The sequence below is a fragment of the Mirounga leonina genome, unplaced genomic scaffold (genome assembly GCF_011800145.1).
Source record: "Mirounga leonina isolate KUSES-001 unplaced genomic scaffold, KU_Mleo_1.0 Mir_91, whole genome shotgun sequence".
Lineage (NCBI taxonomy): Eukaryota > Metazoa > Chordata > Mammalia > Carnivora > Phocidae > Mirounga > Mirounga leonina.
Window position 1 is genome coordinate 47,317,317 of NW_023270839.1, and position 26,539 is coordinate 47,343,855.

Here is a 26,539-nt window from a genome sequence, read left to right on the forward strand (position 1 = left end):
AGCAGGACCCGTGAGCTGACACTGCTTCTGGGTAGTTGCCTCCTTTTGAGAATCCCAGTAATGAGAGCTGCCTGCATCTGGTCTGCAGACCACTCACGCACCTATCAGCAGGCCAGATCCGGGGCTCTCCCAGAGTGTCCTAAAGTCTGGAGGATAGAGTAGTTCCAGAAAAGGGAAAGAACTGGGAATGAGGTGGGAAAGAAATATTTCTGGTCTCCCTGCTTCTGCCAGGTGCTGGTGTGTGTGCGTCTGGATCCAGAACCTTCTCTGCCCTGGACTGGAAGGTGATGGTGCTGATCTTCAGTATCCTTTACTTCCCCAAGCCCAGGCTCAGCGTGTCCCCTTCTGTCATTCCAGGCACCTGGGGTCCTCCTGCTCTGCCCCGTCCCTCATGAATTCTGACCTCCAAGGAGTCCCCCCTGGGCCGGCCTCCCTCTCCGGCGTTGGCCTCCTCAGCCTGGGGTTTCTCTGGGAAGGGAACCACCGTGAACCCCGCCAACACTGATGCGGCCCCAAGGCGCCATCCCTGGCACCCTGCCCAGGCGTTTCCCCCTTGGGCGTGGGTGTGTCTGTGTGTACACACTTCAGAGTGCTTACAAGTCAGGTGCTCCGGATCGGTTTTGCGCTGTGTGTTGGGCAGCATATAAGTGTGCATATGCGATGGTTATATGACATGTGTGTGTTCGTCTGTGCATTTTGTGCGGCTGTTTGGTTTCCGTGGGTCTGAGTACGTTGAAGAGTGGATTTGAAACATGTGGTCCTGCGTTTTAGGGGTGCTGGTGTACTCGGGAATTTGAGGGGTGTAATGTATAATTTTGGAGTTTCTTGAGTGGGTGGAGATTCAAGGTTAGCTTGGGGGTGCTCTGGGGCAAATAACAACACCAGCAACGCCTTGAGCTGTGCCGGTCACTGCGCTGAGCATTTTATAGACACTCTCTAAACTTCACAACACTACAGAGTAGATAGTGTTACCCCATTTTACAGGTAAGGAAACTGAGTCTGCAAAATTAAATCACTGGGTCACACAAGTAAGTTGCAAGACTGGGATCTGAACTCAGGTCTGTTGAGCTCTAAAACTCCTGCTTCTCTCCCCCCGCCATTTTCATCGATAGATTATCCCCGGGAGAGGGGAGAATGGGGCTCGTTTCCTGCAAAACCCACACTTACCAAACAGTTGTATTTGGAATGTTCGAGACAAGCGTTGCATTTCACACAAGGAGCTTTACACCGCTGGATTTAAGATCCATGACTCCCTGGTGGGGAGGGGGGGGTGGGAGGGAGGCGGAGGAATGCCACCCCCCCAACCTCACCCCAGGGAAGGCCTCCCTGAGCTGCTGGAGAGAAGCCCGGAGCTATGAGGCAGTGAAGACGTTAGCTACAGGTCTTCGTCCACACTGGTGTTCCTGGAGCCCAGGGCACATGAGGGGCCCCCAGCTGGTTCTGTGGCTTCCCGGGGAGGCTGCTTCGTGGGCAGCCCTGGGACGAGGATGCTGGGAAGAGACAGGTGAAGTGGTGAGAGGCACTGGGGTGCACAGCTGCTCTGGCCGACCCTGGGAACCCCTGCTCAGTCCCTTCCCTCTGTGATGCAAGCAGCAGGGAGAATGCATTATTTTTTCATTAAAAATTCATTTTGGAACAGATAGCCTTCAGAGATGTAATTAGCCACATTATTTCTCTCCATTAGCAGTCCCTGGAGTTTGCTGGAATTTCTTGTCCTTTTTCCTCCCCGTTGCACTCTTTCCATGGCCTTTATAAGCTAGGTTGTAGCACTTCTGCCTCCCTCCCCCGACCATCACCACCCGTTCTGGTTCTGGACCGAATACCCGAGTCCAGAATCTGGAGAAGGAGCGATGGCAGACTCCCTCCTCCTCACTGGGCTACGGGATCACAGTCCCCTGAGCCAGCAAGGGGTTCACAGATGCCCACTCCTGCCAATGTGACAGAGACAGCCTGGCTAGTGGCAAAGCTGGGTGGAGGTAGGGGGTTCCTGGCTCCCCCACTTACTCACTGGGTGATCCCAAGCAAGTAACTTAACTTTTCTGGGCTTCTGCCGCCCACACAGGATGGTCCAGGTCAGATGGGCTGGAGGTCAGGGGTCAAGGAGACCCATGATGAGGAACTCCTAAGGGGCAAGGCCCTTTCAGAGCAGGAAGGAGTTCATGGGGACTCAGGCTCAGCTGCCCAGGGCTGAGTGCCTCTCTTTTGCCGATTCTGGTGGATTCTAAGCCCAGCCATTGCTCCTGTGGGTTATTTCTGGCATGCTTGACAACTGGATGGGAGGTGATAGAGGTATCATCTTCAACTGATTGGGGGGAAGTGTGGGCCCCCCCAGACCTTGAAAATGACCCAAAGTGCAGTGAATAACCCCTCCTCTGGCACTCCAACTGGCTCAGCGGACTTCAGCGAGGCTTGCTATGTCTCTGGGGAATTCCAACTGCCACAGCACTCAGAAGACAGCCATCTGCATCCCCAACTCCCCGCTCTCTGCTTCCCTCACATTAGTGACACATGACGTGCAGCTGTCTCCAGCTTTGTCAGAAATACCGTGCTCCGTGGGGGCAAGGGCAGGAAACCTGCTGTGGGAAATCTAAACTTATCCTCGTTCCTCACAATGAGGGCCAAAGAGAAAAATACAGCTTTAGCATAAAAGATCATTGGCACTTTGCAATGAGATAAAATGCGTGTGATTTATACCAAGAACTAGCACGGCCCAGACGTAGACAGTCATGGGGAGATGTCCTTTGAAGGGGCTGGCAGATCACTGTTTCGGGGACACGGTCACACCGAATTGCATAGAGTTGTGTTGTGTTGCATTGACATAAGGAGCTCGAGGGAAATTTCTAATACTGGCCTCAGCCCGCTTGGATAGTAATCCTCGTCCTTAGGTTCCTGGGGAAATGCAGAGAAGCAGAAACTGTCTGGCTCACGGGATCTTTGAACTTTCACACGGATGTTACAACAAGCCTCACAGAAGCAGGCAGCCCCTTGACTCACGTCTAGTTCATAGTGATTTTCATGGACACGTCCGGGCATCAATAACAAAAATAGGGATGCTGAGGTTAATAATACATACCATGCACTGGGAAGCCCCGAGCTCCAGGCCCAGGCCAGGCTCTTTATGCACGTGGCTTCACTTACCCTTCAGTTCCATGAGGTAGTATCCCACAGCTCTCCCTTCCCCTGACCCCCCGCAGAAGGGCAAGAGATAGTGTCAAGCGAAACCACCTTTGGGGAGGAGGTGCACCGCACAGAGGAGGCCGAGTAGCACAGCAATGCCCGCCACCAGGCGCAGCATCCCAAGATGCCGAGCCACCCCGTGGTTTGCAGGTGTCGGCATCACCAGGAAAGACCCTACTCACACAGGACCCGGAGGGAACAAGGCTGTGTTCACACAAAGCGATGGGGATCAACTTCAGCAGTGGGCATTAGTCCGCTGTGGCCAATGGGTCCCGTCCCCCAGCCAACACAGGGCCATGATCTGCACGCACCCCTCTCATGCACCGGGTGCTGCAGACAAAGGACCCCGCTCCCTCCCTGCTGGGAAGAGATTCAGCAGCGGGATTGGCCAGGCGCCACTTGATGCGCACACTTAAGCAGAACAAAGGAGCGCGCATTGAATCTGGAACAGGGACAGACATTCCCACAGGAGGCGATAAATCCAGCACAGGTTGTGAGGACTCCCTGTCTCTTGGTAAGGAAGTGTCCCAGGCCCAGGTCCACTCCTGAGTGGCCAAGCAGAAAGACTTCATGCCTTTCTGGATAGGTGGGACCAAGTTCACACGGTTGGATGGGCGGCATGGTCAGGATTTGAACCTGGGTTTTTCTGGCACCAAAGCCCATGAGCTTTCTCATTGCGAGAGCCCTGCACTTCTGAGGATGAGCTGGTCTTCCCCAGGTACCTTCCAAGCCTGCCTGCCACCCTCCTGCCTCACCACCACACCCTTCCGCCAACGGACAACCCAGAGTCTCCCAAGAAAAGATCGGCTGCAAGGGTTGCTCCCTCCCAGGACTTCCTTAATGCAAATTCTAGATCTCTCCAACCTTTGCCCATAATCCTATACCAAGAAAAATATTTGAAAAGCTGGGATTCTTGTGCCCTGAACCCCCATGTACGGAAATTTAAAGCAGAAAACCTGGGCAGCTATCAAGGAGGGGGAAATGCATAAAAGAAAAGTGATGGGGGGGAATGTAAAGAATCTGGGGAATTATGTAAATAAATGGACGCGGTAAGGACCATTCAGCCCTGAAGAAATGAGATTGACACATGCAAATCCCTTGTAAGTTTTAGCAAAAAGGGATCAAAAACGCTTCTTGCTTCAGTGTCCTGCAATTCCATTTGAATATTAAGCCTCCATGTGGTGCTCTGAGGCTTTTGTAATATGACCAAACCGTACCAGCTAATTTGGGCCGGGGTTATTATCTACAATTTGCAGACAAGGAGCCAGAGGCGAAAGGAAGTTCAGTAGATGATCTATGGCCATCGTGTTCATTTTAGAAGCCACGTCGGATTTAGCACTCAGTTTTTCCAACGCCCTGCCTGATCCTGAACTTCTTGGGGAAAAATTGCAGTTAATTCTCAGTCGTCGACATTGTTAATGTGGAGGAACAGAAGTATAGATGATCCCAAATGGTGTCTCCTGGTCTGGACATTTGCTTTGGAAGCTTCTTGCTGACCTCAGAATGGAGGCACCCTGCTGTGGGAGGCTGCCCCATCCTCATTCCACCACTTTCTGCTCAAAGCCACCTACCTCCTGCTCCATGAAGACCTAGGGGCAGCAGATTAAGGGGACAAAGCTATAATGCTTTCCTAGGCTGGCATGGAGTAGTGGAGGGAGGCGGAGAATAAGGTGTTTTGATTTAAAAGGACCCCCGCAGTCCCGAAAGCTGCAGAACAGTAACAGTAAATGAGACAGTGAATTGTGTCCACTGAAGACTTCCATCTGGATGTTGATTCATTATGTTAATAAGGATGTGAGAGCTGGAGGTTGACTGTATTCTGATTTCATGGCTGGGGGACCCATGGCTCAGAGGGGGGGAACATCCAAATTTAAGGTCCGAGTCCAAATTCCATCTCCAAGCTCCTGATTCCAATTTGGTTGGTCTAATTACTACTCTCTCTTAATGACTATGGATGCTTTCAAGCCAGATGGCTTTAATGGCCGGGACCTGGGTAGAAATGCAAGCAATGCTTAAGGTAGAGAACCAGTGAGGCCGGAGCCAAGAGGAGCCAACTTCTCAGATTCATTCAACAAATATTGAGAACCTGCCAAGTGCTAGGCTGCAGGGATTGGTCCTGGGAGGAAAGCACAAAGGAATCAGACATTGACCCTGGCCTGAGGAACCCAGGGTAGGAGGGGAGACAAGGTACATACAGAAATCTCTGTAATACCTTCAGAGAGGACAGTGAGATGAGATCTAAGAGAGCTTCGTTTATTCTTCCATTCAATTAAGTCATTCATTAGTCATGCAGGCACTGTCTTAAGTGCTCTGTATATAAAGATAAATAAGACTGGTCTCTAACCCCAGAAGATACCAATCAAATACACATACTGACACTGAATCGCCCAGGGAGTTTTTCAAAATACAGTCCCCCAGATCCCCACCCAGACAACTGATTCTGGATCTCTGGAATTGATACCCCAAAAACCTGAAGCTCAAATTCTAGGTGTTATCTGGGTTTGGGTACTGATCTGTGGGATAACAAGGGGAGGGAGCCCGGAGGAGGGCTAGCCAGAGATAGGGAGGAAGGCTTCCTGGCCCACCTCTCCTAGGAAGCCTCCCCTGACCTGCCCAGCACACTGATCTGCATGTTCTCAGCCCCAACCTCCACTGTACATCTGTATGTCCTGTGATTTTCTGGCTGACTGATATCTTTGGTTGGTTCCTGGGTGTGTGTTACCTCTGAAGCTGAGCGCCCCTATGTTCCAAGGTCATTGTGATGAGGGTTCCAGGGGCCTTGTGACACATGCTGCCCAGCTCTGTTCAGCTGTGGGAGGTCAAGGAGAGGCCCAGTTCCTCCTGGGAATGAAATTCATCCCCCAAAAGGAAGACCACTTTCCCCTGCTAATTAAGCATCATTTAGGGCTCCAAGTGAGCCCTGGTCAGAAGCTGCTTTGAAGACATCCTGCAGGGGCCATGACCACCCTCTCTCCTGAAAATAGCCTCTCTGCCAGGTGGTCAGCCTCCTTCATCCTGGTGCGTGTTCTTCATCAGCTCCAAGCCCCTCCCTCCCCAACTTCTGGTTTGCATTAGGGCCACTTTCCTCAGTGGGGTGGGAAGGACTAGAACCCTGAGCTGGCCTATAAGGTTGAGCAGGGGAAGTTGTACCTTGATCTCACATCAGGACTGAAAAAACACAGGTCCCCTAGCCCCTTCACCCTTCTTTCTAAGCCAGTTACCTTTCCCTATATGTGACATTCTAACTTTAATGACTTTGAGGTTTGCAAGTTCAATCTCGATAAATTGTCCTTGGTGTTTTTGCCAACAATTTTGGTATGCTGCCACCAGGTGGCAGTAATGCCTTTGTTAGTAGGTGGTTTAAAGCCCACTTAATAAGATACATCTCTTCATTTAAAAGTCAGCCTCAGTCATAAAAGTTTTCCACATGGTATATTTTTCAAAATCATAATAACTAATTACAGTGACCTTAACCAATCTCAAGTTTCATTAATCATATTGATTAAGGAATGATGTTATAGCTTTATTGCAAATTATCACCAAGTCTTGATTTGAATTTTCTTTATATCTTTATTCATTTCTCTGAACTTATAGAGTGATAATAATAAAATAACCAACTGTCACATAGCTTTTAGTATGTACCACGACTGTTCTAATGCTTTATTTATAGTCATTTATTCTCACCATGACCCTCTATGAGGTGGATGATGCTATTATCTTCATTTTATGAGAAAGTTGGGGCACAGAGACAAAGCAACTTGCCTAAAGTCACACAGCTGGTAAGTGGCAGAGCTGGTATTTAGACCCAGACTGCGGAGTCCATCTTCCAAATCAGTGATTCTCAAAGTGTGGTGCCCAAAACTGCCTCATCAGCATCAACTGAGAACTTGTAATGCAGACTCTTGATCCCCAGGTGTTCTGAACCAGAAACTCTCAGGGTGGGGTCCAGTGATCTGTGTTTTAACAAGTGCTCCAGGTGAGTCTGATATGCAGCTAACTTTGAGAACCGCTGTTTTAAACCATTCATTTAATCACTCTGCTATACTGATGATACGCCCCCATACCTGGGTTGATAATAATCACCCAGGTAACTTCCAAGTTGCACATATGCCTCCTCCACCCCAATTTTAATACCCCTTCCCTCCTTGGGCCAGCCTGCTCTCCCCTGGGTGAGCCACTCTTACTTTTGGAAGTAAGTATATCTTGTCCCTCAAGGGAACTGGAGTAGAAGAGGTTGAGATCAATAAGCAGCCAGTATAACCCTTCCCAGGCCTACTGGGGGCTCGGTTGCTATGAGTATTCAGAGCAACATGGCAACAGAGACCCTCCTGGAAAACTTGCCTTATCCTGCAGTAGCTTTCCTCTTTTACTAAAAATATTAGAGGGGGCGCCTGGGTGGCTCAGTCGGTTAAGCGTCTGCCTTTGGCTCAGTTCATGATCCCAGGGTCCTGGGATCGAGCCCTGCATCGGGCTCCCTGCTCTGCGGGAAGCCTGCTTCTCCCTCTCCCTCTGTGTGCTCTCTCTTTCTCAAATAAATAAATAAATCTTTAAAAAATAAAAAAATTTAAAGTATTAGAGAAAAATCTTAACCCAATGATGCAGAATAGAAGAGGGTGGGAGGATATATGCCTGCAGCCAAGTCCTCTGGTAGCAGGAAGATGTTAGACAAACTGAACCACTTAGGCCTCCTATTTCTGGCTCCCCTACTCTAGAGGAAATATGGCCATGGTGTCTCTAGGTTTGCTAGTGGAGAGCTTTGACCTGTTTAAGCACACCATAAAGGTGGGAGAGTTTCACAACTGCTCTAACTAGCAGTACTCCTCCTAAGAGACTAGGAAAAAAGCTATTGCAGAGCTGAAGGGTATCCAGCACCTCGTGGACTACATATCACCCAAGCCTGAATCACCAGGTCATTGTACCCAGATGGTGGTGCAGCGTGTTAATAGGTTAGTGGAGCAAGAAATGGGGGATTATGGGAGAATGAAGGTGGATTTGAGAGGCCATTGAGTTGACAATCCCTCTTACTTCAAAGAACCCCAGATACAGATTCTATGATTTCTGGCATAGACAGGCAGTGTGAATGTACTGGAGAAGAGAGGGCAAGGACTTCTGTGTGGAAATATTCCCAGGTCAACAGGTTTCTTGTGCTTGTCCTTGGCTTGTCAGCAAATGTCTTAGATGTTCTTGTGGTTGGCCTGTAGTTTGCTTAGGTTTGACCATAGAAGTGGCAGAAATAGAGAAATTGAGTTTCCTGAAAGGGGAAGTCAGTGACTTTTTGTAAGTGAATTCAGCCATGGCAAAGTTAGGCAGATGGCCAATTGTTGCAAAGGTTAAATGATAAATATAAAGTGCTTGGGACAGCGCCTGGCACATCATCAATGCTTTGTAAATGTTTACAACCAATCAGAGAATTTAATGCATTTGTTTTCATAAATGATTTATTTGGGTTTCTATCATTTTTTATGCTTTATGCTTTTATTAATTCCATGTTGTTTTGTGTATTATTTGCTTTTATCTTTAAAAGTGAATTAGAAGGAAACTGCCCTGTTCCTATAAATCTCTAATTTTTAAAGTTAAAAAAAATTTTTTTCTTCTGACTCCATCCTTCAATCTAATAAAAAAATGTCTGTAGTTAAAAATCTTCCCACAAAAAACACTCCAGGCCTCAATGGCTTCACTGGTGAGCTATACTAAATATTGAAAAAAGAAGTGATACTGCTTCAATACAAACTATTCTAAAAAATTTTAAAGTGGGAATACATCCATGCTCATTTTATGAAGCCAACATTATCCTGATACCAAAATCAAAGACATTACAAGAAAAGAAAATCATAGACCAATATTTCACATGAACATTGATGCAAAGATCCTAAATAAAATTTAGCATACAGTCTCCAATAACATATATATATAATATAATATATATATATATAATTAAAATATCACCAGTAGGGTTTATCAAGAAATGCAAGGCTGATTTAACATTCAAAATCATGCAATATAATTTACCATATTAACAAACTAAGAAATGAAAAACTGTATGACCATTTCAACAGATTAAGAGTATCATTTGAAAAAATCCAGTAGCCATTCCTGATAAAAACTCTCAGCAGACTAGGAATGGAAGAGAGCTTCCTCAACCTCATAAAGGGCAGCTACAAAATGCCTGCAGTTAACATCATACTGAGTCATGAAAGTCTGAATGCTTTTCCTCTAAGATTGGGAACATAGCAAAGATAGCTGCTCTCACCACGTTTATTCACCACTGCACTGGATGTTCTAGCCAGTTCATAAATAAATAAATAAATTTTTACAATAACATCCCCCCCAACCCAAAATATTTGCGGATAAATCTGACAAAATATATGAATAGCCTACATACCTACAAAACAATGCTGAGAGAAATTAAAGAAGACCTAAATAGATGGAGAAATATGGATTATGTTAGTCTTTGTGTGCCATATATCTCTGTTCCAACTACTTAACTCTATTTTAAAGATTTTTATTTATTTATTTATTTATTTGAGAGAGAGAGAGCGAGTGAGAGAGCACAAGTGGGGGGAGGGACAGAGGAAGAGGGAAAAGCAGGCTCCCTGCTGAACAGGGAGCCCAAGGCGGGGCTTGAACCCTGGGACTCCAGGATCATGACCTGAGCTGAGGGCAGATGCTTAACAGAATGAGCCCCGAGGGGCCCCTTTATTCTGTTATTTTAGCATGAAAGCAGCCATAAACAATACATGAATGAATGGGCATGGCTGTGTGCCAATAAAACTTTATTTAAAACAAAAAAAAAGGTTGCAGGCCAGATTTGGTCCATGGGTTGTAGTTTGCTGATTGTTTGCCTCTATAATAAATCCCCATGGAATCCACAAAAGCTACTAGGACTAATAAGTGAGGTTAACAAAGTGGCAGGACACAAGATCAATGTATAAAAACCCATTGTATTTCTATATACTAGCAACGAACAATTGGAAGTTGGAAGTTTTAAAATAACACCTTTTACAATAACATCTCCCCCAACCCAAAATATTTAGGGGTAAATCTGATAAAATATAGAATAGCCTACATACCTACAAAACAATGCTGAGAGAAATTAAAGAAGACCTAAATAGATGGAGAAATATACCATGTTCATGGGTCAGAAAGCTCAATATTATTATCAATTCTCCCCAAATTGAGCTATAAATTCAGCACAGTCCCCATCAAAATCACAGCTGTCTTTACGGTAGAAATTGATAAATTGACTAAGATTTCTATGGAAATGCATTGCCAAAGTTCATGATTAAGGACCCCAGGACACAGTCCAACGTTGCCTATTTTCTCTTACTTCCTGCCACAGTGCATGCTGAGTGTTGCAGTCTGAATATAGGTTGGGAGAACAGGATGGCAGTCTGAGGGTAGGAAGCCGGGGTCTGCTCAGACGACAGTGTCTATGCAACTGGGGCATGACATCAGGACAGACCCCGCTTCCCAAGTTTAGGTCAACAATGAGGGTGGAGATTTTGCGTTGGTTTTTTTTTTTTTTGGTACCTTCATGGGCCCCTGTGTCCTATTTCGGTTCAGAAGATAGAGCGTGTATGATTTACTAAGGGGCTCAACCCATCCCTATCAAATGTGGAGTTAGTGGAAATTATCCCAAATCTGGGCCCGTGGGTTCTTATTTTTTTATTTCCAGTGCTAAAGCAATTTCTAATAGCTTGCCTCTCGCGATCAGTGGACCAGCAGCATCAGCAATCTCCTGGGAGCTTGTTAGAAATGCGTCATCCTGGGCCCCACCCCAGACCCTCTGAGTCAGAATCTTCGTACAATGCAGATTCTGCAGGTGACTCATACGCAAAGTCAATTTGAGTCACACATGTGCATATTCAGGTGTATATCAATGGGGAGTTGGGAGTGTGTATATCAGACATGTCTAGTCACCTGCCAAGCTCTGTCCATCAGCACATCCTCATGCTTGCAATATGGCATTTCAAGGTATGCTTCTCTCCAATAAAGGCTTCCTCTAGGAAGCTTCCCCGCTTCTTTTTTTTTTTTTTTTTTAAGATTTTATTTATTTATTTGACAGAGAGAGACACAGCGAGAGAGGAAACACAAGCAGGGGGAGTGGGAAAGGGAGAAGCAGGCTCCCCGCAGAGCAGGGAGCCCGATGCGGGACTCGATCCCAGGACCCTGGGATCATGACCTGAGCTGAAGGCAGTCGCCCAACCAACTGAGCCACCCAGGCGCCCCGAAGCTTCCCCGCTTCTGACAGGAGCTCTTACCTCCTGGTTATTGTCTTATGAGCATTTTTAATTACTTGGCATGCAGTGCACTCACCTGCCCCCATCAAACACACACACACACACACACACACACACACACCTCTCTTATATAAACCAGAAACCATTTCTTATGATGAACTGTTTTACTCTTCTAGGAAAGGCAAAACGTAGCTCATCGGAGTGTTTAGTGCTTATTTTATATTTTTCCACTATCAAAGCAGTAGACATTGTTACAGAAAAGTTTGAAAACACAAGAAAAAGGAAAAGATTATGCAGGACCCATGCTTTTGGTAGGATTTTTGGTGGGGTTTTTTTTCTTCTTTTTTTTTCTTACAGAATTTTTATAGTGGTTAATTCACTATACCCTAGAGTATATAAGGTGTAGTTTTCATAATATGTACCAGGTATACGGGGAGTATAGTGCATAGAGAAGATAGAGGCTAGATACTGAATGTATAATTTTGTATTCTGCTTTTTTCCGTTAACATTTTCATTTTTCCAGGTTATTACTCATTCCCTGTAAGCATCATTTTTTATGCCTCACAATATTCCATTGAGCATATAAATTATAGTTTATTTAACTATTCCCTTATTGCATAATGTTTAGAGCACATGCGGTTTTCATTTTGGTAAGTAATGCGCAATGAAAATTATTGTGCATTCAGCATTTTTCTATAACTTTGCAGTAATTTCTTCAGGATAGATTTCCAGAAGTGAGTCAGAAGCAGGGAACTTGATTCATATTGCAAACTCCAGAGTATAGCGTGGAAAAAAAAAAATCTCACTTAAAAGAAAAGCCAAAGGTTCCTTTTTTTTTCATTTATTTATTTATTTATTTATTCTTATGTTAATCCCCATACATTACATCATTAGTTTTAGATGTAGTGTTCCATGATTCATTGTTTGTGCATAACACCCAGTGCTCCATGCAGAATGTGCCCTCCTCAATACCCATCACCAGGCTAACCCATCCTCCCACCCGCCTCCCCTCTAGAACGTTCAGTTTGTTTTTCAGAGTCCATTGTCTCATGGTTTGTCTACCCCTCCGATTTCCCCCGCTTCATTCTTCCCCTCCTACTACCTTCTTCTTCTTCTTTTTTTTTCTTAACATATATTGCATTATTTGTTTCAGAGGTACAGATCTGAGATTCAACAGTCTTGCACAATTCACAGCGCTTACCAGAGCACATACCCTCCCCAGTGTCTATCACCCAGTCACCCCATCCCTCCCACCCCACCCCCCACTCCAGCAACCCTCAGTTTGTTTCCTGTGATTAAGAATTCCTCATATCAGTGAGATCATATGATACATGTCTTTCTCTGTTTGATTTATTTCGCTCAACATAATACCCTCCAGTTCCATCCACGTCGTTGCAAATGGCAAGATCTCATTCCTTTTGATGGCTGCATAATATTCCATTGTATATATATACAACATCTTCTTTATCCATTCATCTGTCGATGGACATCTTGGCTCTTTCCACAGTTTGGCTATTGTGGACATTGCTGCTATAAACATTGGGGTGCACGTACCCCTTCGGATCCCTACTTTTGTATCTTTGGGGTAAATACCCAGTAGTGCAATTGCTGGATCATATGGTAGCTCTATTTTCAACTTTTTGAGGAACCTCCATACAGTTTTCCAGAGTGGCTGCACCAGCTTGCATTCCCACCAACAGTGTAGGAGGGTTCCCCTTTCTCCGCATCCCCGCCAACATCTGTCGTTTCCTGACTTGTTAATTTTAGCCATTCTGACTGGTGTGAGATGGTATCTCATTGAGGTTTTGATTTGGATTTCCCTGATGCTGAGCGATATTGAGCACTTTTTCATGTGTCTGTGGCCATTTGGATGTCTTCTTTGGAAAAATGTCTGTTCATGTCTTCTGCCCATTTCTTGATTGGATTCTTTGTTCTTTGGGTGTTGAGTTTGATGAGTTCTTTATAGATTTTGGATACTAGCCCTTTATCTGATATGTCATTTGCAAATATCTTCTCCCATTCTGTCAGTTGTCTTTTGGTTTTGTTGACTGTTTCCTTTGCTTTGCAAAAGCTTTTTATCTTGATGAAGTCCCAATAGTTCATTTTTGCCCTTGCTTCCCTTGCCTTTGGCGATGTTTCTAGGAAGAAGTTGCTTCGGCTGAGGTCAAAGAGGTTGCTGCCTGTGTTCTCCTTTAGGATTTTGATGGACTCCTGTCTCACATTGAGGTCTTTCAACCATTTGGAGTCTATTTTTGTGTGTGGTGTAAGGAAATCGTCCAGTTTCATTCTTCTGCATGTGGCTGTCCAATTTTCCCAACACCATTTGTTGAAGAGACTGTCTTTTTTCCACTGGACATTCTCTCCTGCTTTGTCAAAGATGAGTTGACCATAGAGTTGAGGGTCCATTTCTGGGCTCTCTATTCTGTTCCATTGATCTATGTGTCTGTTTTTGTGCCAGTACCATGCTGTCTTGATGATGACAGCTTTGTAATAGAGCTGGAAGTCCAGAATTGTGATGCCGCCAGCTTTGCTTTTCTTTTTCAACATTCCTCTGGCTATGCGGGGTCTTTTCTGGTTCCATACAAATTTTAGGATTATTTGTTCCATTTCTTTGAAAAAAGTGGATGGTATTTTGATGGGGATTGCATTGAATGTGTAGATTGCTCTAGGTAGCATTGGCATCTTCACAATATTTGTTCTTCCAATCCATGAGCATGGAACGTTTTTCCATTTCTTTGTGTCTTCCTCAATTTCTTTCATGAGTATTTTATAGTTTTCTGAGTACAGATCCTTTGTCTCTTTGGTTAGATTTATTCCTAGGTATCTTATGGTTTTGGGTGCGATTGTAAATGGGATCGACTCCTTAATTTCTCTTTCTTCTGTCTTGTTGTTGGTGTATGGGAATGCCACTGACTTCTGTGCACTGATTTTATATCCTGCCACTTTACTGAATTCCTGTATGAGTTCTAGCAGTTTTGGGGTGGAGTCTTTGGGGTTTTCCACATAAAGTATCATATCATCTGCAAAGAGTGAGAGTTTGACTTCTTTGCCGATTTGGATGCCTTTTATTTCTTTTTGTTGTCTGATTGCTGTGGCTAGGACTTCCAATACTATGTTGAATAGCAGTGGTGATAGTGGACATCCCTGCCGCATTCCCGACCTTAGGGGGAAAGCTCTCAGTTTTTCCCCATTGAGAATGATATTCGCTGTAGGTTTTTCATAGATGGCTTTTATGATATTGAGGTATGTACCCTCTATGCCTATACTCTGAAGAGTTTTGATCAAGAAAGGATGCTGTACTTTGTCAAAAGCTTTTTCTGCATCTATTGAGAGGATCATATGATTCTTGTTCTTTCTTTTGTTAATGTATTGTATCACATTGATTGATTTGTGGATGTTGAACCAACCTTGCAGCCCAGGGATAAATCCCACTTGGTCGTGGTGAATAATCCTTTTAATGTACTGTTGGATCCTATTGGCTAGTATTTTGGTGAGAATTTTTGCATCCATGTTCATCAGGGATATTGGTCTGTAATTCTCCTTTTTGATGGGGTCTTTGTCTGGTTTGGGGATCAAGGTAATGCTGGCCTCATAAAATGACTTTGGAAGTTTTCCTTCCATTTCTATTTTTTGGAACAGTTTCAGAAGAATAGGTATTAATTCTTCTTGAAATGTTTGGTAGAATTCCCCTGGGAAGCCATCTGGCCCTGGGCTTTTGTTTTTTGGGAGATTTTTGATGACTGCTTCAATTTCCTTAGTGGTTATAGGTCTGTTCAGGTTTTCTATTTCTTCCTGGTTCAGTTTTGGTAGTTGATACATCTCTAGGAATGCATCCATTTCTTCCAGGTTATCTAATTTGCTGGCATAGAGTTGCTCATAATATGTTCTTATAATTGTTTGTATTTCTTTGGTGTTGGTTGTGATCTCTCCTCTTTCATTCATGATTTTGTTGATTTGGGTCACTTCTCTTTTCTTTTTGATAAGTCTGGCCAGGGGTTTATCAATCTTGTTAATTCTTTCAAAGAACCAGCTCTTAGTTTCGTTGATCTGTTCTACTGTTCTTTTAGTTTCTATTTCATTGATTTCTGCTCTGATCTTTATTATTTCTCTTCTCCTGCTGGGTTTAGGCTTTATTTGCTGTTCTTTCTCCAGCTCCTTTAGGTGTAGGGTTAGGTTGTGTACTTGAGATCTTTCTTGTTTCTTGAGAAAGGCTTGTATTGCTATATACTTTCCTCTTAGGACTGCCTTTGCTGCATCCCAAAGATTTTGAATAGTTGTGTTTTCATTTTCATTGGTTTCCATGTATTTTTTTAATTCTTCTTTAATTTCCTGGTTGACCCATTCATTCTTCAGTAGGATGCTCTTTAGCCTCCATGTATTTGAGTTCTTTCCAACTTTCCTCTTGTGATTGAGTTCTAGTTTCAAAGCATTGTGGTCTGAAAATAGGCAGAGAATGATCCCAATCTTTTGGTACCGGTTGAGACCTGATTTGTGACCTAGGATGTGATCTATTCTGGAGAATGTTCCATGGGGACTAGAGAAGAATGTGTATTCTGTTGCTTTGGGATGGAATGTTCTGAATATGTCTGTGAAGTCCATTTGGTCCAGTGTGTCATTTAAAGTCTTTATTTCCTTGTTGATCTTTTGCTTAGACGATCTGTCCATTTCAGTGAGGGAAGTGTTAAAGTCCCCCACTATTATTGTATTGTTGTCGATGTGTTTCTTTGCTTTTGTTATTAATTGCCTTATATAATTGGCTGCTCCCATGTTAGGGGCATAGATATTTACAATTGTTAGATCTTCTTGTTGGATAGACCCTCTAAGTAGGATATAATGTCCTTCCTCATCTCTTATTACAGTCTTTGGTTTAAAATCTAATTTGTCTGATATAAGGATTGCCACCCCAGCTTTCTTTTGGTGTCCATTAGCATGGTAAATGGTTTTCCACCCCCTCACTTTCAATCTGGGGGTGTCTTTGGTTCTAAAATGAGTCTCTTGCAGACAGCATATCGATGGGTCTTGTTTTTTAATCCAGTCTGATAGCCTGTGTCTTTTGATTGGGGCATTTAGCCCATTTACATTCAGGGTAACTATTGAAAGATAGGAATTTAGTGCCATTGTATTGCCTGTAAGGTGACTGTTACCATATATTGTCTGTGTTCCTTTCTGGTCTATGTTGCTTTTAGGGTCTCTCTTTGCTTAGAGGACCCCTTTCAAGATTTCTTGTAGGGCTGGTTTCGTGTTTGCAAATTCCTTTAGTTTTTGTTTGTCCTGGAAGCTTTTTATCTCTCCTTCAATTTTCAATGACAGCCTAGCTGGATATAGTATTCTTGGCTGCATATTTTTCTCATTTAGTGCTCTGAATATATCCTGCCAGTCCTTTCTGGCCTACCAGGTCTCTGTGGATAGGTCTGTTGCCAATCTAATGTTTCTACCCTTGTAGGTTACATATCTCTTCTCCCAAGCTGCTTTCAGGATTTTCTCTTTGTCTCTGAGACTCGTAAGTTTTACTATTAGATGTCGGGGTGTTGACCTATTTTTATTGATTTTGAGAGGGGTTCTCTGTGCTTCCTGGATTTTCATGCCTGTTTCCTTTCCCAAATTAGGGAAGTTCTCTGCTATAATTTGCTCCATTATACCTTCTGCCCCTCTCTCTCTTTCTTCTTCTTCTGGGATCCCAATTATTCTAATGTTGTTTCATCTTATGGTATCGCTTATCTCTCGAATTCTGCCCTCGTGATCCAGTAGTTGTTTATCTCTCTTTTTCTCAGCTTCTTTATTTTCCATCATTTGGTCTTCTATATTACTGATTCTCTCTTCTGCCTCATTTATCGTAGCAGTTAGCCCCCATTTTTGATTGCACCTCATTAATAGCCTTTTTGATTTCGACTTGGTTAGATTTTAGTTCTTTTACTTCTCCAGAAAGGGTTTCTCTAATAACTTCCATATTTTTTTCAAGCCCAGCTAGTATCTTTAAAGTGATGATTCTGAACTCTAGATCTGACATCGTACTAATGTCCGTATTGAGTAGGTCCCTGGCAGTCGGTACTACCTCTTGTTCTTTTTGTTGAGGTGATTTTTTCCATCTTGTCATTTTGTGCAGAGGAGAATAGATTAATGAGAGAACAAAATGCTAGCAGAGTAACAACGTCCCCAGAAAATATACTCTAAACAAATCAGAAAAGACCTGAAGCAGTGGAAAAAGAAAGGGAAAGAGAGAAAAAAGAAAAAGAAAAAAAAGAAAAAGAAAAAGATAAAGATAAAAACAAACAAAAACAAATAAAACAAAACAACAACAACAAAAAAAAAACCCAGAATGTGATCAAATATGATCAGGCTGGTATATAGATCAGTGCCACACACTAGATTTGGGGTGTATTTTGGTCTTTTATAAGAAAGTGCCTCCCAAAATTTTAAAGAAAGAAAAACTTATATATGTACAAAAATAAGGGTTGATATGATGAAGGGATGGAATATGACTGTAAAGATGGAAATTATAAAAAATTTTACAAAAGGAATTGATAAGAAGTTGTTTGAAAGAAGAGGATTTAAAAAAAGAGAAAAAAGAAAAAAAAAGGGAGAGAATGTGATCAGGCAGGGGAGTAGAAAAAACCATATACTAGAGATTTAGGGTATAATTTAATCTGTTAGAAGAAACTATCTCAAAATTTTAAAGAGAGAACAACTTATATATATATGCCAAAAATACGGGTAACTACTATGAAGGGATAGAATATGACTCTAAAAATGAAAAATAAAAATGTTTTTTAAAAAAAGGGATTGATAAGATGTTGGTTGAAAAAGGGAAAAAGAAAAATTAAAAAAAAAAAGACAGTTAAAAAAAATTAACTTTGAAAGACTAAAGAATCATGGTAAAAAAGCCGTGAATTCTATGTGCAATATTCCCCCAGCGCTGGAGTTCTGCCGTTCTCATTGATCGGTAAACTTGGCCTTGGCTGGCTGTTCTCGCTGATCTTCTGGGGAGGGGCCTGTTGCCGTGGTTTCCAAAGGTCTCTGCCGGAGGCGGAATTGCCCCGCCCTTGCCCCCTCCCGGCCAAGTAATCTGCTCCGGTTTGCTCTCGGGAGCTTTTGTTCCCTGCAAGCTTTCCGTACAACTTTGGAGGCGGAGCGTGAAAATGGCGGCCTCCCAATCTCCGCCCCAGAGGAGCCGAGAACTCAGGGCCCCGCTCCTCAGTGAGCCCCCAGAGAAAAGCCGCCAGTCACTCCCGTCTCCCCAGTCTCTGGCTGCACCCCGTGCTCACCCAGCCTGTGACCGCGCGCCTCTGTCTCTGGCACCCGACCTCGGGTGGAGTCTCCAAACCCAGCAGATCCCCACAGTGCGCTCCCGCGCGGCTCCTCCCGGGGGAGGAAGGTGAGTGTCCCCGGATCTGCCGCTTGTGGGGTCCCTGCTGGAGGAGCAGGGGCCCGACTGTGCTGCGGATCAGGGTTTATGGCAACCCCGAGCTGAGAGCCCACGCCTGGGCTCCGCCTCTGCAGCCGGCTTCCCGGCTCCGATACCTGGGAGCTCTGCCACCCTCAGGCACCCCCAGTCTTTCTGTGACCCCGAGGGTCCTGAGACCACACTGTCCCGGAGGGTTCCACCCCCGCTTAGCCACCAGAGTGACGTCCCTCGGCGGAGCAGACTTTTAAAAGTTCCGATTTTGTGCTCCGCGGCTCTATCACTTGCCAGAAGCGGCCGACGGAGGCCCCTCCCCCGCCGTCTATCCTCCCGAATATCGCCTCGGATTCACTTCTCCGCACGTCCTACCTTCCAGAAAGTGGTCGCTTTTCTGTTCAGAGAGTTGTTGCTCTTCTTTTCTTCGATCTCCCGTTGAGTTTGTAGGTGTTCAGAATGGTTTGATCCCCATCCAGCCGAATCCCCGAGAGGAGACCAAGTCCAGGTCTCCTACTCCTCCGCCATCTTGCTGAGCTAGTACCGCCAAAGGTTCCTAACAGAGGGCTGAAGTGATTGTCCTTGCCAGGTGAAGAGAAAACCACCCATTGACAAGACGGAATGGGATGGCTTCTTTGATGAGAATGGTCTGTTGACCAAGTCACGAGACCTCATTTGTGTGAACATCCTGGAGCGGGTACGGTCCTCAAGGCCTTGCCCTGGCACTGGAGGGCATGGGTGGGCAAGGGGCAGGCATGGCGTTTGGAGACACCCTCTTGGCAGGCATCTGGAGGTCCCATGATCTCTCACCTCTCGTCCCCACCCCAGGGTCTGCACCCCTACGTGAGGACAGAAGCCTGGAAGTTCCTCACGGGCTACTACTCGTGGCAGAGCTCCCAGGATGAGCGACTCACAGTGGACAGCACAAGGAGGTAGAACATTCCAGATCCTGTCAGGGGAGAGTGGGTGGCAGTGCAGGTGGGAGGGAGTGCCCATCCCAGCCTGACAAGTGCAGTCTTCTTCCCCCAAATGGATTTCTTATTCTAAGAGACAAACTCCCCATGTGCTCCTGACCCAGGGCCCAAACCCAGGAGGTGCCAGCCCCTTCCCACCCAGCTCCATTTAGCAGCGCACAGACTGCCCGGCCTGGGCTGGATCCCAGCAGGTCCTCAGCCCCGCCGCCATCTATCCCTTCCTTCCCTAGGGCCTACGCAGCCTATCTGAGGTGAAGATTCATGCACAAAGGGCCAGTGAAGAATCATTCAGGGCAGTAGGGGAACTGAGGGCCAGCCTGGAAAGCTCGAGAGCCCTGACGGGAGCCCGGGTTAGCTCCCCAAGGCTGCTGTAACAGGCCCCACAAACGAGGGTTTGGCAACAGCAGAAATCTGTTCTCTCGGCTCTGGAGGCCAGAAGCCCAACGGCAAGCTGCCGGCAGCGCCACACTCCCTGAAGGCTCTAGGGAAGGGTCCTCCCCTGCCTCTGAGGTTCTGCTGGCTCTGGGGACTCCTCCCATCTCTGCCTCTGTGGTCACATGGCCTGTTCCTCTTCCCTCTGTCTCTCTGTGTGTCCTTAGAAGGACACTTGTCATTGGGTTTAGGGTCCACCTAGATAATCTAGATTGATCTCATCTTGAGATCCTTAACTTAATTACACCCGCAAAGGCCCTTTTTCAAATAAGTTCACATTCACAGGATTTAGCAGTTAAGGCACAGACATATCTTTTGAAGGGTCGCCATTTAGCCCCCTACAGCACCCAAGCACATTCTAATGATGGACACTAGACACTGTCTCATCCAATCCTTCCAATTCTAAGGCCAAGGTGCCAGGATTATCCCCATTCTACAGAAGAGGAAACTGAGGCTTAGAGAGGGATCGTGATGTCTCCAAGGCCTCACCCTCTTTGCAAACACCCAATTATTAATTTGTGGAGCCAGGATTCAGGAGCAGCCGTGGGACCCCCAGGGCCACCTCCATGCTGCCCTCCAGGGGCACATTAGCACAGAACGTGGTTAGGGCTGGCGCCTGATGGAGATGAGGGGAAACATCACACCCAGGTAGGGCGAGCAGCCTAGTGGAGAGAGCTGCTCAGACTTCCCTTGATTGGCCGGGAGAAGGCTGCCTCCTCCAGCCTCAGTTCTCTTTGCACAGGAAGAACTATGAGGCCTTATGCGAAATGTATATAAAGATTCAGCCCCTTCTGGAAAACCTGCACCGGAACTTTATGGAGACTCGGAATACCATCGGTGAGCTAGTTGGGTGGGCAGGGCTCGGGAGGGGGTAGTGCCTGAGGGCATGCCTGCCTGCTCCTCAGTCATATCCAGGGGCAGATGATTCCCTGGTTCCTGGGAACTGCCTTGAATTCTGGAATTCTGCTGGCTAAATCCTGGTTAGTCCATCCACCATCTCTCCTGGGGGCTCCTATATGTCTAGCGTCATATTCCCTTGAGTGCATGCTGTTCCTGCTGCTTTGTCTTCATCTCCCCTTTGGCTTTGAACTAGGCTGGATTTCAATTGGATGGGGCTAGTGGAGTGGGGATGGGGGTTGGGCCGCATTCTTGGCAGAAGGTATGGCCTAGTCAAAGATTTGGAGGTGGGGACAAAGCCGGGCAGCTCAGGGTGTGGTGCTGGGCAGAGTCTCGTGGGTGGATGCCGTTTTTACAACCCCCTCCAGGGTGTCCTGGGTCCTGCCCTTTAGGGAATAAACTCATTCATGGCCCCTCTGTTGAGGTGATCTGGTGCCACCTACTTGTCTCTTGTCCCCAACCTAGCATATGACATTCAGAAACTCTATGACAAAGACCCCCTAGGCAACGTCATTATCGACAAGAAGAGACTGGAGAAAATCTTGCTCCTGAGTTATGTCTGCAATACCCAGGCAGGTGGGCCACAGGGCTGAGCCTCTCCTCAGCCCCCTCTTCTCAATTCCTTCCTGGAATCCCTTCCCCGCCCAAGCCCAGGCTCACCTGTCCTCACTGTCCCCCCACCCCCACCCCAGAGTACCAGCAGGGCTTCCACGAGATGGTGATGCTTTTCCAGCTGATGGCGGAACATGACCATGAGACCTTCTGGCTTTTCCAGTTCTTCCTGCAGAAAATGGTGAGGGCTGGGCCTGAGCTCAGGGACCACCTCCCTGCCACTCACCAGACACCCCCTGGAGGTTAGGCAGGCAATGGGAGCCCCAGCTCTTTCCTCCAGCCCTGAAACAGCCCCTCTGGGTCCCAGAGGAGCCTGGGCAGGCAGCACTCACCCTAGTGAGTTTATGGGGCATGGGTTGTATGTGTTGCAGGCACTGGAGTTGAGGAGGGGGCTGGAAGGGTGCTCTGGATCCAGCTCTCACCAAACCTCGAAAGAGTGTAACTGGCCAGTCCCAGGGATGGCTCCCTCTCCTGGCATTCCCTTCCCAAAACATGGCTCTGCTCCCACAGATCCTCTCCATGGCTCCCCATCACCTTCGGAATAAATCCAATAACCTTGGCCAGGCATTCAAGGACTATCTTTGGCCTTCTCTCTCACTGCTCCCTTCACACGACCCGCACTTCAGGCCCACCAGGGGACGCAGGACTCCCCAGACACACCCCACAGTGATCAGGTTGAGGGCTTTTGAAGTTGCTTCTCTCCGGAACACCCTCCCTGGAAAGCCTTTCCTCATGGTCTGTGAGAGGCTGTCCAGAATTGTCTCCGTCCCTGCAACAATGTGCTCACTGCTCTTCCCCTGTCCCACCTGGTTCTGACCTACGGTGTGTGTGTGAAGGCATAACTGGGCTCACTGCATTGAGAGCCACACCTGAGACATCTCTGGATCCCCACCCCCCCACACCACACACATAGGTGCATACACATATACAGACGAACACACCTACACACACAGATCACAGAGACACAGACATGAGGTGAGTGTGCACACACACATACAGACACCCAGGCTCATACAGACATGAGCCCAGCCTGGAGCCAGCCACACACAGGGCCTCCAGAACTGAATTGTTGGTGAAGCAGGCCGGCCCTCAAGCAGAGAAAGATTAGGTTGGCCTCCCACCCACCCATCTCTCTCAGGAGCACAGCTGTGTTATCAAGATCGGAGTAGGCAAGAACCTGGACATGCTCAACACCCTGATCAACTTCTTGGACCCCGTGTTTGCTGAGCACCTAAGTGAGTGGACCATCCCCAACCTCCTGCAGACGTACAGCTCCCCCCACAGGGCAGGAATGAGAGGGACCCAGGACCCAGCCCCAGGTAGCAATGCCCTGTCATGGCAGCGAGAGAACAGGATCCTTTGGTCTTCTCTCCGGGCCCTGGGAGGAGGGTTCATCTAGATGTGCGGTTGGAATCTGGACAGTTGAAAATTCACTCCAAACATTCTCCGAAGATAGTTGGCAACGTGAGAGCCAGGCATTTTGGGTTTCCCCTGTGTGTTCACGTGCCCTACTGTTCGGCCTGTCTGGGCGCTTCTGCTCTATCATGTGTGCCGCCCCTGGTTTCCCTGACCCGGGCCTCCGTCCGGGCTGACACCCCGTGTCTCTCTCTCCACAGGAGGGAAGGGGGCGGGGGCCGTGCAGTCCCTCTTCCCCTGGTTCTGCCTCTGCTTCCAGCATGCCTTCAAGTCCTTCGACGACGTCTGGAGGCTCTGGGAGGTGAGTCCTCCTTGGAGGGAAGGGCTAGGCCCCCACCCCTCCAGAGGGCAGGGGGGAAGCCCGTTTCCTTGCTTCCTGACTTGGGATGGAGTTGAGCAGGTTAGGGTTTATGGGGCCTTGCTGGAGGAGGTGAGCGCATTAGCACGTCCTTCTGTTCATTCAGTCCCATCCAGGACCTTCTGCAGGGCAGCGAGGGCAGGAGGAGGGGCCCCTCAGCCTGTGCGGGTAAAGCCTGATCTGCTTTCCTGCCCCCCCTCCCTGCCCATGCAGGCCTCCCTCTGCTCTGCATCCCCAGCTGCCCCTTCCTCTGCCTTCCCCTCCATTTGAGTGCTGGCTCCCTGCAGAGCCCTCACTCATGGAGAAGGAGGGGCCCTCCAAGGGCAGGTCAAAGGTGCAGTTCTTTGATCATGGGCTATCAGCCCATGAACCCCCCCAGGAACAGACCCACTACCCATTTCTGCTCTGTCCAGCCCAACACTCAGCCTGGCATTCAGCGACCCACAAGTCAACTCCCACCCTCCTTAACCCTCCCTCATGGCCTGCTGGTTTCCATGCCCAAGTCCATGGCCACCCCCCAGACCTCTGGGGACACCCCTGGATTGTTGACTTATCAACCGTTGCTTTGCCAAAGCTCCACTCAAATGCTTTGGATAGTCACCGGGTCATTCTCCCTCCTTCTCCCTCCCCTTCCTCCCTCCCTCTCCCTTTCTCTTTCCCTCCTTCCCTGTCTCCTCCTCTCCTCCTCTAGCTAATGAATTCCCTGAAGCTTTTTCTCTGAGTCCCCCAGTAGCCAGCACAATACCTGGGACCCCCCAAGGTAGCACTTGCCTGAGTGAATGAGGGAGTCAGCAGTGAGGCCCAGGAACAGCTGACCCCGGGTGGGCCTGTGGTCAGCGGGCACCTCACCATCCGAAGGGCTGGGAAGCCCCAGCTGAGACTCGGGGGCTGCTGCAGGTTCTGCTGACGGGGAAACCCTGCAGAAACTTCCAGGTGCTGGTGGCCTACAGCATGCTGCAGATGGTGCGCGAGCAGGTGCTGCAGGAGAGCATGACCAGCGATGGCATCCTCCTGGTGAGAGCGCCCTCGGGCCAGGCCAGCCTCCCCAAAACCCCTGTGCCATCCCAGCCCTTGGGCCCTGGCAGGAACTGTGATGCCCTGAGCACGGTGCTCGTGCTTATTTAGACCAACGCACGGAAACCCATGACAGGCCAGAGGCAGAGGGACCATAACCACCATGGCAGCACCCTGATTTAACATAGGAAGAAACTGAGGCCTTGAATGCTTCTTAACCTCTAGGTTTACTGCCTCACAGTTAACCCCCTGGGCCCTAGGGTCCCCTGTGGCAAAAGACCGAGAGTTTTCTGACATTTCTAAAAAGCAACTGGAGTCTGGGTTAAAAAAATCTAGGGCGGCAGCCCAATTATAAAACAAGATCTCCTTAGAAGCTCCTGAGACCCTCAGTGGAACCCTGGTACCCCTCAGAGCCCAGTATGAAAACGATATTTACCATCTCCCCGCAAATACCACATTCCAGTGGTGAAATCGCCGGCACTGTGCCAGGCTGGCTGGGGCGAGATCAGGTGGCCTCAGCGACTGCCATGAGCAGTGGCCTTGTCCCCGGGAAGCAGCAGGAAGCTGCCTGTGCCCAGGGAGACCTGCTTCCTCCCGGCTTCCGTTCCCGGCACAGGCCTGCAACAACCTCATTGACCTTGACGCGGACGTGCTGATCTCTGCTGCCTGCTTGGTGTATGCTGAGCTCATCCAGAAAGATGTAAGTGGCCCTCATTATTTGCCTTCTTCCTCTTCCTCATCCAAGAAGCCCTCTCTGATTTTCTGAGCCCAGCCCCGGCATATGGCAGGCATGTTCGGCTTCAGAGACACAGTTTGTGCCTTGTTCTCTGCCACTAGCCCATGGGTGTTGCTCTGCGTGGTCGGCTTCTGTTTGCATATGCAAATCCCACCTCCCAAGGGAGACGGCGCTGCCCAGTGACTCAGCCTTCACCCCTCGTGCCCTGCGTCCATCCCAGCGGGTCGGGCACAGGGCTGGGCGCCCTGGGGTTCAGTAGAATGTCACTGGCTGGACAGACTGAAGAATGAGAGCAACAGACCATCTGTCCACCTCAACCTGCCGGAACCCTCCTCTTCCCCAGGTTCCTCAGTCATTAAAGGACTTCTTTCTCTGAGGACTCTCGCAATGGACAGATGCCCTCAACGGACAGGACGGAGGTGGTGCTTCAGCCGTGAAGTCCGACGGGGCGTTAGGGTGAGGGTGTAGGTAATACAACTACACTGGAAACAGCCTCTGGAGTCACAGTTTGTGGTGGGCAGTGTGTCTCCTGTGGACGCGTGAGGGCCGAGTGGAATGTCCAATACAGACAGAGGCCTGGTGGGCGAGCAGGGAGAGGTGAGGCAGAGAAGGGGCAGGCACACTGGGGAGACCCCGCCCGTCGGCCACTCCTCCACAGCTGAAGGTTTGCCAAGGCTACGGTGGCTCCACACTCGAAAGCACCTGGGTCAGGATAGAAACAGCTTCGAGAGCCTCCTTGCCTCCTGCGGAGGACAAACTGAACGCGTCTCATAGACCTGCTCCATCCCTGGACCAGGTCTTGAAAAGAGGTCCTGACCACAGGGCTTTGCACAAACTCCACCATTTTCCCCCTCACGCCCAACACCGTGATCCCACGTTCAGTGGTTCGTCCACGGATTCCCTGGCAGTCTATGGAAGGACACGGCCCAGGTCTCTGGCTCGCAGGCCATTCCCCTCCTGGTTTCAAAGCCTCACAAGCACACGTCCACATCTCAGCCTGGAATGCCTCCTCTAACTAAAGACTAAACTCTTTTCTTTGGCCTTACTCAGTCTCTCTAGAGAACGCAGTCCAGTCACTCCCTGGGGCAGAGACTTGTGCAGCCCACCCTTCCCAGATGGTGCCACAGCCTGGAAACCCCTGCCCAGCCTGCTCTGCTCTGAGGGTGCCCTCAGGGCAGACAGGAGGATGGGCCAGAAGGGGCTGAACCTGCAGAGGGGCTGGGGCTGGCCCGGTGTCCCCGTATCTGCTCTGTAAGTGTGTATTCTTGCATGCCTGTGCACGCATGCGTG

General features: G+C 47.8%; 1 protein-coding gene across 1 annotated transcript; it reads left to right on the plus strand.

Annotated features, from left to right (window-relative positions):
- Positions 1-6,135: 6,135 nt before the first annotated feature.
- On the plus strand, positions 6,136-25,625 carry TBC1D21 (TBC1 domain family member 21). The gene is made up of 11 exons (XM_034994152.1): positions 6,136-6,195; positions 19,400-19,507; positions 19,639-19,742; positions 20,959-21,053; positions 21,579-21,689; positions 21,806-21,906; positions 22,864-22,960; positions 23,342-23,442; positions 24,397-24,513; positions 25,130-25,213; positions 25,593-25,625. Exons 1-11 carry the CDS (start codon positions 6,136-6,138, stop codon positions 25,623-25,625), a joined length of 1,011 nt encoding a protein of 336 aa, XP_034850043.1.
- Positions 25,626-26,539: the final 914 nt, after the last annotated feature.

Bases quoted from the DNA above. Each gene is read 5' to 3' on its own strand.
- TBC1D21 (XM_034994152.1), top strand. From the start codon at position 6,136: ATGACCACCCTCTCTCCTGAAAATAGCCTCTCTGCCAGGTGGTCAGCC. The intron at 22,961-23,341 runs GTGAGTGGACCA...CTCTCTCCACAG, and splicing joins CGTGTTTGCTGAGCACCTAA to GAGGGAAGGGGGCGGGGGCC. The intron at 23,443-24,396 runs GTGAGTCCTCCT...GGGCTGCTGCAG, and splicing joins ACGTCTGGAGGCTCTGGGAG to GTTCTGCTGACGGGGAAACC.